A 10,193-nucleotide genomic window follows, 5' to 3' on the forward strand; every position below is an offset into this window, starting at 1 on the left:
CCAGAGTTAAGGAATACTTGCCCCTGGAGGGCTGTACGCAGGGTATGGAATCAACACAAGGGGGATAATTGCATTGCAGTAAAAAAGCTGGAAGGCGTGGGAGAGCTGAAGAGCCGTGTGCCGTCACACATGGACATGCAGTTTGGCATCTGCTAGATTGGCTTCGGTCCCACCTTGATCTCGTATTTCCTCACTGTGCCCTCTTTCTTTGCTTTCAGAATGGAAACACGTACTCTGCACCACTGTATGTCGAAACACGTAACTGTGCTTTTATAAGGGTTGCAGTGAAGAGATTGTCTTGAGTCTCAGAAGAGACTTTGAACTTTGAACAATAGTCAGACTGTGAAAGTCTATGGAGACTTTTAAGTTTGACTAAGTATACAGTGGGTTAGCCTAATGCTGCCTGTATTCTAACCCTAATTTGAGCCCCTCCTTGCTGTCACAAGAGATGGCATCTGCAGGAAAGACCTAAGATGCTGAGTGACCCTACCCCCACACTACTTCTGATGGAGATATAAAGGTGCTAACAGTTTAGGTTTCACAGGCCTGGCCTCCAAGAACGAACAGAAGGGAAGAGGAGTGGAGAACTCAGAGGGAGGAGCCGCCATGAGTGAGGTGAGCTATGTGAATGTGGCCCTGAGGGCTGGTCAATTGGAGTTAAGAGCAGCCCAGATGAAATATAGTAAATAGTAATAATATCGATAGGAAAGTAGATTCAAACAGCATGGAGGGCAGACCTCATCTACCCAGCTCTTATGTTAATGCTTATTATAAATATAAACATTGTGTATTTCTCCCGGGAATTCACATACCAAAGGAGGGGTAGAAACAAAGGCCAGGATTTAAATAATTTCCACAACATGAGGGCATTTTATGATAGAGCTGTAAGCCTATGGAGGGACAAAGGGGAATGTGGGGGTTTGAATGAACTCCCAAAGGCTCATCTGTCTGAATGTTTACTTCCCAGTTGGTGGAACAGTTTGGGAAGGATTAGGAGGTGTGTCACTGGGGGTGTTTTTGTGGTTTCAAAAGCCCACAGAATGTGGACAAGCCCTTCCCTTGGAATGAGGGGGTGGGGACAGAAGGTGAGCAGGCCTCTCTCGGTGGATAGAGAGAAACAGAAAGTGGGCAAGACTGTCTTTGACAGGGTATGCAGGTGGAAACAGAGCTATGAAAAGCTGTGGAGGACAGAAGACTTGTGGAGGCTGATAGATGGAGGACAAGGAAGAGAGATGGAGAATAGGGAGATTGGTGGTCCCCTCTTCCCATTACCCCTCCCCCAATCTCAGGGGCCCTTTGTGACAGGGACCCAGGAGCTCTGTGATGTAGGCCTGGGAGCAGCTGCTAACACCCAGAGCGAACCATCAGAGATCAGTTGCCTGAGGGCAACAGTGTGAATCAGTCAGAGAACCTTCTCTCCCTGATGCAGCCTGAAGGAATGACAAATTAAAACATTCGCTCAGGCATCCAGTACAAGGCCACGCACTACCTTCACGGAGTGCCAGGCACTTGTAGGGCACGACGGTGCCATGGAAGTACCTTCACTTCCGTTTCCTCCAACCGAATGGATCAGCCTCAGCTTCACGACGTGGGCAATGGACATGATCCTGGCCTTCGCCTGTGGACTGGGCCTCTTCCACCTGTGGATACATTTCTTCCCACTCACCTCACCCTCACCTGCAGAGGGCGCCTCCACCACCACCAAAAGGGTAAGACTGCCTTCCATCCACACCAACACAGCCTTCTCTATTAGGGCAACACTTTCCAAATCCAATAGGGAGGTGGCGGACAGGGCATCTCAGCAGACGGGAACCACATCCGCATGAGAACTCACGGGTAGGACGGGGAGAGAGGGCTGCGTGATATCTGCTCTCAGACCTCCTAGAGCAGAAAGAAGCACTATGTCTCAGTGGTCACGGAACTGTGGACCTGGGATGGATAGGCTCCACTAAAAAACGTTCTGAACACTGGTTCCTCTGTCCCCCTCCTCACATTAATGCTCACACTACATTGTCTTGGTCAGCTGAGCTCATGTGAAGAGGGTGATGCACTCCTGGACATAGGATCAGGACTTGAGTCACATCTCACCTCAGGAAATGACAAGGCAGTTCGGAGCTGAGCTTCAGCTTACTGAGGTGAAAGAACACTGACCAATGACATCCGTGGTGGGTCTCACGGAGACCGTCCACACTTGGGATTTTCAAGGGAAAAGAATACAGACTTACCCCTCATCACAGGGGTGTGAATGGGGCTGCAGGTGGTGTCTGTTATCTCTGTCTATTAGGTGGTGAAGAGGGACCACAACAAGGCCAGGAAGAAAATCAGGACCTTGAAAGGTAGGCTCCTTCCTTCCCCTGGACAGGTGACTTCATCTACCCTGTCCCCAAGGGATGACACCAAATGAGTTGCAGACCATGCGGCTGTGGCTGCATGGAAGGAATCAGAAGTGAAGACATTGCCAAGGTGCTGTGCTCAGAATAAAGCCAGGGACGACCATGGTTGGCTGCAGTCAGGAGGGTGGTGTGGGTAGGACCAGAAACATGCTGCATGCGTCTGCAGGCAAATGGGTTATTTCACTTCTCTAAGACACTTTCCTCTTCCACTACACTGGACCTCCCTCCTCTCCACAGGGACATTATGAAGTCCATGGAGCTCGGCGGAAATGGAAGCCTCCGGTCTATGGTCAGGTCCTATCCTACATGTGCCCAGCACTTAGTGCTTTGGGGCCTGTGGCCTTGTTCAGCAAAGCTTGAGCTCCTGTTTAGTTGATCATTTCCACAGAAGGGACATTGCATTCAGGCTCCCGTAGGCTCTCAGTTCTCTCCTTTACCCACAATCACCCCATCCGTATTTCTAGCTTACAGAGGCTACAGCAGGAAGAGAGGGAAGGATGACAGGGGCCTGCTTTCGCTCCTGCAGAGGTGAGAAGTCTCCAGTGCTTCCTGGCTCCTCACTCCCACGCCTGTGAGGAGATCACTCGGGACAAAGGGCAAGGGCTGACCATGGGACCAGGGGCCCTCTGGGAAGGTGGGGTGCGTGCACAGCGCTACTGTTTAATTCGAGTGTGGAGCTGTGGCTGCAGGTGGCCTTTCCTGCTCAGCCTGTCCACCTCCTGCTGCCGAATGCTCCAAGCTGCAACCTTATGTCCTGTCTCCTGCAGCCTGCTTACTGACACCATCAGCTTTTGCCAGCTCTTAAGAAGAGATGCCTCGGCTCAAGGATCCAGACCAGAAGCTGCCGAAGACCACCAGCCACCTAGGCATTCCACAGAGCAGTCTATGGCCAACTTGCCTCTAGTGGCCTCCTTCCCTCTGGTCAAGGAACACTTGCTGCACAAAGATTCAACTTTGTCACCTACCCTGCTAAATTCCCTTACTTGTAAGGAATCACAAACACTTACATGTGATTCTACCCCACCAGTGACGACAATGCCAAAAATGCATCCTTTACCACGACCATGTGGACCAACCTCCCCATCCTGTCCTCAAGATCCAGTGTTCTGCTCTCCATCCGAGACAGACCAAAGCATGACTCCTCCTCCTTCTCCTCCTCTTCCTCCTCCTCCTTTTCCTCTGATCTCTCTTCCTCCTCCTCCTCCTCCTCTATCCCTTCCTCCCTCTCTTCCTCCTCCTCTTTCCCTTCCTCCCTCTCTTCCTCCTCCTCCTCTTTCCCTTCCTCCCTCTCCTCCTCCTCCTCCTCTTCCTCCTCCTCCCCTTCCTCTTTTTCCTCCTCTTTCTCTTCCTCCTCCACCTCCTCCTCTTCCTTCTCCTCCTCCTCCTCCTCCTCCTCCTCCTCCTCCTCCTCCTCCTCCTCGATGTGAGTGGAAAACACAACTAGTGACCTCACGAAGCACATCTCCTCCAGCTTTGCCTTGTCCCATGGCAAGCCCCCCAGGCCTTGAGCACTCAAACATGTCTCCTTCAAGCTCTTCCTGGTACAAGGCGGCTGCCAGGACCTGGTGTCATTCTAAGTGGTCACAGGATGAGACCCTGCAAGAGGATCTCCATTTCAGCTTCCAAGAGGCCTCATTGTGGACAGACCCTGGATACAGGCAGCTAGAGGCTGGGGAACCCCCGTTCATCAAGCCTGATGTGCAGAAGATACTGGAGCTGCAGATTAGCAAGAGGGTAGAACTGAAGCTCTGGAAAGAGCAAGGAAGGGAGAGCTTTGACCACGCCTTGAGCTGTGTGGGTGATATGCTGCAGTCCTGGAGCAGCGAGCAGGCCATCACCTGCAAGTCAGAGCAGCTCTCAGGTCTCCATCAGCTCTTTTCCCCCAGGGTCTTCTGGAACAAGTCTCAGAAGGACTGCAGGCAGCTTTACTGGGGCCTCCCCTTTCTTCACAGTGAGTCCCTTATGGCTACTGTCAGCATGGTGGGCTCACCACTCGACTCCCCTGCCATCTTTTTCAATGAACTCTCTCCTTACAACTTAAGACAAGCTGAGAGGAATGCAGCTCCACTGCTCTTCTCTCCAAAGCCCTTGCTTCAACACTTGGTCCCTTCCAATCCTTTGACTACAAACGTGCCATACCCCCGTTCGCCACCAGGGTCTGGAGTCAAAACCCTGGCCCCTGACCCAACCTCCCTCCCAAGCCTACAACCCAATCCACCTCCAACTAGGGATTCCAGGGCTTCCTGCCCCATAGATTCAAAATCCCAACTTATTTTCCCAGTTGCTGTTCAACACCTAGATCAGCACCTTTTGAAGAAGAACCAAGAAAGTAGGAGCGATTTACCTAGTGTAGTGAAAATGTCACAGGAAGTCTCTCATCAACTCATTTCCACCAGTTTAGCTTCCCAGGGACAAGACTCTGTTCTCCACCTCCTGAAGGATTTCACTGACCCCCAGCTCAAACAGCACCTAGAGCAACACTTAAAAACCAGGTTCTGGAAACATGAGGACCAAAAGATCCAGCTATCTACTTATCTCATGAAGTCTGAGGACAAACTCCCAAGGATGGGTCATGCAGAAGATAATCGAGGGACTTCATGTTCCTCAGCACTGGCAGGAAAAAGCAGCCCGCATGCACAGAGGGTCTCAGCAAAAGGTCCAGAGATACTCCAGACAGGGAAGGACCCATGCTGCGATCTGACAAACGGTCCAGGAAGACCTCTGAGAGATACTGATGGGATCACAGAGGGATCACTGGGCACAGTTCTAGACTCGATCGCTGTGACAGAGGTGGAGAACTCTGTGAGACAGCCAAGAAGCAACTCAGCAGGTCCCCAGCCAGGAGGACCAGGAGAGCAGCAGCTACAAGACACACTGAGGAACCACTTCAGTGAGCACAGCCATGACAATGACAGTATGGTGCCTGTGGGCACTTGCCCTGGAATTCCGGGGGACCACATGGTGGTCCGTCGTGAAAACTCAGAGACCCATTTGGACAACTCAGAAATTGAAAAACCAGAAACAAATATCAAAACGGAGAAGCAGATGTCGTTGAATGATGGGTCCAACTTCAAAGATACTTCTCCTGGGCTTCCCTTGCTAGATCCTGACGTCCAGCAGGTGCTGGAAACTCATCTTTCAAGACGCCTGGTGAGGCACAGATGGATCTTGCCCCTCAGAGGCCTCAGGGCCCTACAACTCTTCAAGGTGAACAAGGCTGTAGCTTTGTCACTTCCACAACCCCCAAGTCCCTCTCAGACATCTTTGAAATCTAGGGATGACTCTGTTACAAAAATTGCTGCTGTCCTGGGAGACCCTTTCCAGAAAGGTTCAGAAGGAGATCTGAAAAGAAAAACAGTTTTCCAGAGTCAAACCCCTCCCTCTGCCCTCAACCTTGAATTTCCAAGTGGAACTCGTCCTAGTGACAAATTATGCCCCTCTGAGTCCCCTTCAAATGTCCAGAAGAGCAGAGTGGCTTCCTTGTACAGGACACGCAGCCTTGTAGTCAGAGACCGGCACAGCGACACAGTTCTAGGACCTCGGAATGACAACCCAGTGCCAGGTCCAAACCTACTCAAGAGTGACCATGCCTCACAGGAGAGTGAGGGTGCAGATTTAGACCTCTCCCATGGGCTGTCAGTTCAGGGGACCATTGTAGACGCCTGGCCAACAACTAGCAGAGATAAAAGGGAGCTGGAGGAGGAGGGGTCCTGTGACTGGGCTCTCAATGCAGAAGCCAGGGAAGTGTCACCCACTCAGAGTAAAGAACATCTGAAAGGTATAGAATCCCTGAAAGTCAATGAAAAACAGTCCCCTTCCAGAGCCATTTCCAAGGAGCCAGAAGATTCTGTTACTGCTGTCTTCCTGCAGGACTGTAGCACTGGCATGATCTTTCAAGACTGTGGCCCAGAGGTCCTGCTGGAGGCAGATCTCCTAGCCTCTCAGGCCTCACAGTCAGGCTTCAGGACTAGGTCCACTACCAGCAAAACATCCTCCAGGGACATGTACCCTTACTTTTCAAGAGGAGGGAATGTGCCCAAGAATATTAAATCTGAAGAACCATGGACTAGCCATATCTATGATCTAACTAAATACAAAGAGGGCTTTAGGGGCCCCAGGCAAGATAGACACCTTTCACAGACAAGACCTGCCCAAGCCTGCTGGTCAGATACTCGTGAAAACAATTCCTCCCCTCTACCAGAAAAAAAAATTGGGGACAGGATAAAAAGTTTTATGACACACATTATGTCAAGTAAAAGTAAAGTGCAGGAGAACTTCCTGCACAAACACAAGGCCTCATCAGTCACTTCCCTAAGTCAAGGCTCAGTCATGAGCAGGGTGTTTCTGCCCCCACAGGTAGCTGAGGCTCAGGACTTCACGATCTCGGTCAGGCCTATTCTACAGGAGAAAGTGGGGGTTGGCCATGACAGGACAGCCTCAAAGAAAAGTTTGCACAAAGACCCACCCCAGGCTCCTATGGGCAGGCATGTCTGCCTCCACAGGACTGCCACTGCAGAAAGACACGAAACACAAGGAAACACTCCCAAGGTACACAGCCAACCTTCCACAGACAAATGGATGGACTACACCTGCCAGGCCCAGCTGCTCAGAGAGTCTGTGATCAGAACTCAAGCCTGTCAGCACAGGTTTCAGCCACCATGTTTCCCAGGCACCCCGGTCTACTCTCCGTGGCACTGCCTGTGCAGAAGTGAGCTGTCTAGAAAAGCAAAAGCTTTTCTACACCTATCGGGATAGGAAATTTCCCCATGAAAAACTAGTCTTTTCAAAAACAAAAACAAAAAAAGAAAACAAAACCATGGTGTCCGAGTGCTAATTGACTGCTTCCCAAGGTAGGCATTAGTTCCTCTTGTGCATCATTACTCTGGAGACACAACCTGCAGGGCTTGACCACAGGGAACATCTCCATCTTCTTCTGGAGAAGACAGCTCTCCACAGGGTCGGTTCAGTGACATTTGAATGACTTCATGCATTAATTGAGCCTATGGAGGGAGGTAGAAAATAAAATGTTCGGGGCCCAGGCAGGGGGTCATGCAGCAGGAGGATGACCTGAAAGGTTCCGTGCATGTAGGTTCAGCCCCTGTGCTTCCAGTACAGACTATGGACTCTCAGGGACCCGTCCGCTGGCGCTCCACCGCAAGCTGGAGGAGCCCTTTATCTTTCCAGTGTCTGGATGCCAACCCAGAAAGCAGTCCCAGAAGATTGTCTAACAGCACATCTGATCATCCGCATGTTCTGGCTTCCTGAATTCTAGACACTGAGATGGGGGAAAAGCCAGAGCTAGATATTCTCTGTGTCACTCACAGCCCGGAGGACTCCGGACACACACACACACACACACACACACACACACACACACACACACACACTGTGCCAGCATTAGTCCCAAGGAAAGGACACCTGAGAAGGGTGCTGGGGATGCACTGTGACCTCACAGCTCGCCATGCTAGGCCCCCAGCCTTTATGTTTCCAGGAGACCAGCAGAAGAGGCCTTCTCACACGACTTGTTCACACAGCAGAAGGGACTTTGCCAAAGCACAGGTGCTCTCTGGACCTCTGCGCAGGCAAAGAAGTGTCTCTGTTAGGACCCCCTCATCTACTTGCCCAGGTTTCCTTACCTCAGTCTTTGTAAACACAAGAGGGTAACTGAAGAGGAGAATAGCCAATCTCCAGTGAGCCCTGCACTGTTCCCTGAAGAGAGCAACCAGGGGACAGCTCCCATGGAAGCGTTTATTCCCTGATAGAAAACCCTGTTCCCTGTGGTGCCACCAACATACAGGACTCAGCCGCGGGCCCAGTGCCAACACATGTTCCCGAGGTCCTTGGGTGAGACCCAGCAGCTCTTATGGGTGGATATGGGACCAACAGTCCACTTCTGAGGCAGCAGTGTATCACTGGCAGCAGCCTCAGCGTGTCCCAGAGGCCACAGTGAAGCCAGGGCCCTGAGGAAGGCACTATATGGTACCTCAGGAGCTCAGGAGTCACATTTGGGTAAAGCAAATTCTCAGAGTGGGTCCCAGGGTTCTTGAGTGGAGGAGGAACTTATCCAAGCAGGCCCAGTTGCAATGCTGGCATATGTGCCTCTGATACTTCCTCCCTTAGCCAACCTAGAATCTGCCAGCACAGGTAGAGGCTGATGATGCTGGATCAGATGATGGAGCGATCCACTGAGGAAACAGTGTCATATCCAGCTGCCCGAGATCCAAAGAAACGCTGGGACGTGATTATAAGGGTTTGCCCAGTTCCTCTAATAAACCAGTGTACTTTTGGCACTTGCCCAAGTCCCAGAATCTGTGCTCTTGACTATGAGCCTTTGTATGCCTGCCTGCAAGGTTCTTGATTGGGGTTACAAGCAATACCTGAGGGTACAAGTGCTAGAGACAGTGGTGTTAAGAGACCACGCAACCAGCAGAACACATTCTGCCCAGCTTATCCCCGTCAACCATAATGGACCATAATGTGGGCCTGGAGAACCTCACAGAGACCTCCACAGTAATGTTCACTGATAACACTCCCAAAGAGGTCACTACACGGGCTCTGACACAATCTACACTGGGAAATACCCCAGAATTCCTGACAGTTCTCGACAACCACATGGGTCATGATAGAACTGGAACGTCTACCGAGACACCTCCATGGAGAACACCACAGAGATTGCTACAGAATCCTTGGCAGGAAGAGACCCAAAATTTCCCCCAACACAGAACTCATAGAGAATCACACAATCCTTTTCAGAGCCAACACTGTATCAGTGGCAGCAGCCTCAGGGTGTCCCAGAGGCCAGAGGGAAGCCAGGACCTTGAGGAAGGCACTGTGTGGTACCTCAGGAGCTCAGGAGTCACATTTGGGTACAGGAAATTCTCAGACTGGGTCCCAGGGTTCTTGAGGGGAATGACAGACATTCCAAGATGACTTTCATGACCCTGAGAGATTGACATCCTAGAGTTCCGGAGATCTTCCCCCATACACACACACACACACACACACACACACACACACACAAGCACACACTCCCTCACAGATATCACCAGACATGCGGAAAATAGTATGAGACAGTAGTGACTTAAGATCTGTACAAGTCCTCTTAGAAATCCACTGACACTCATCACGTTCCTCCTGGGGAGACCTGTCGATTTAATCCACATATGGATCCTCAGAAGTCTACCCAGGCCCCCACAGTCATGCATGCAAAACCCCACAGACAGAGCACTGTGGAGCCCTCACAGAGAGACACCACCTACAGACTTTCAGAGACTCAGACAAACCCACCTCAAAGTTCCGCACTGAAGACCTGAAGAGGGGCTGCTGGCGGCAGATATCCTAGCCTCTCAAGCCTCACAGTCTAGCGTCAAGTCTACGTCCACTAACAGCAAAATACCCTCCAAGGACATGTACCCTTACTATTCAAGAGGAGGCAATGTGCCCAAGAATATTAAATATGAAGAATAATGGACTAGTCATATCCTTGATCTACCTGACAACAAAGAAGGCTAGAGGGGCCCCAGGCAAGACAGACACCTTTTACGGAGGAGACCTGCCCAAGCTTACAAGTCAGATACTCAAGAAAGAAATTCCTCCACTCTTGCAGAGAAGACATTTGGGGACAGGATAAAAGGATTGATGACAAACTATGTCAGGTAAAAGTAAAGTGCAGGAGAATTCCCTGCAAAAACTCAAGGCCTCATCAGTCAAGGCTCAGTCATGAGCAGGGTTTTTCTGCCTCACACGTAGCTGAGGCTCAGGACTTAACGATCTCGGTCAGGCCTATTCTACAGGAGAAAG

The 10,193-nt window shown here is 51.0% G+C and overlaps 1 protein-coding gene across 1 annotated transcript; it reads left to right on the forward strand.

The window, feature by feature from the left end:
• Positions 1 to 1,373: 1,373 nt before the first annotated feature.
• LOC147999998 (spermatogenesis-associated protein 31A3-like) lies at positions 1,374 to 7,205 on the forward strand. The gene is made up of 4 exons (XM_087591815.1): positions 1,374 to 1,709; positions 2,285 to 2,336; positions 2,858 to 2,921; positions 3,161 to 7,205. Exons 1-4 carry the CDS (start codon positions 1,530 to 1,532, stop codon positions 7,146 to 7,148), a joined length of 4,284 nt encoding a protein of 1,427 aa, XP_087447941.1. The 5' UTR covers positions 1,374 to 1,529; the 3' UTR covers positions 7,149 to 7,205.
• Positions 7,206 to 10,193: the final 2,988 nt, after the last annotated feature.

Source organism: Rattus norvegicus, chromosome 17 (genome assembly GCF_021556685.1).
Source record: "Rattus norvegicus strain SHRSP/BbbUtx chromosome 17, alternate assembly SHRSP_T2T, whole genome shotgun sequence".
Taxonomy (NCBI): Eukaryota; Metazoa; Chordata; class Mammalia; order Rodentia; family Muridae; genus Rattus; species Rattus norvegicus.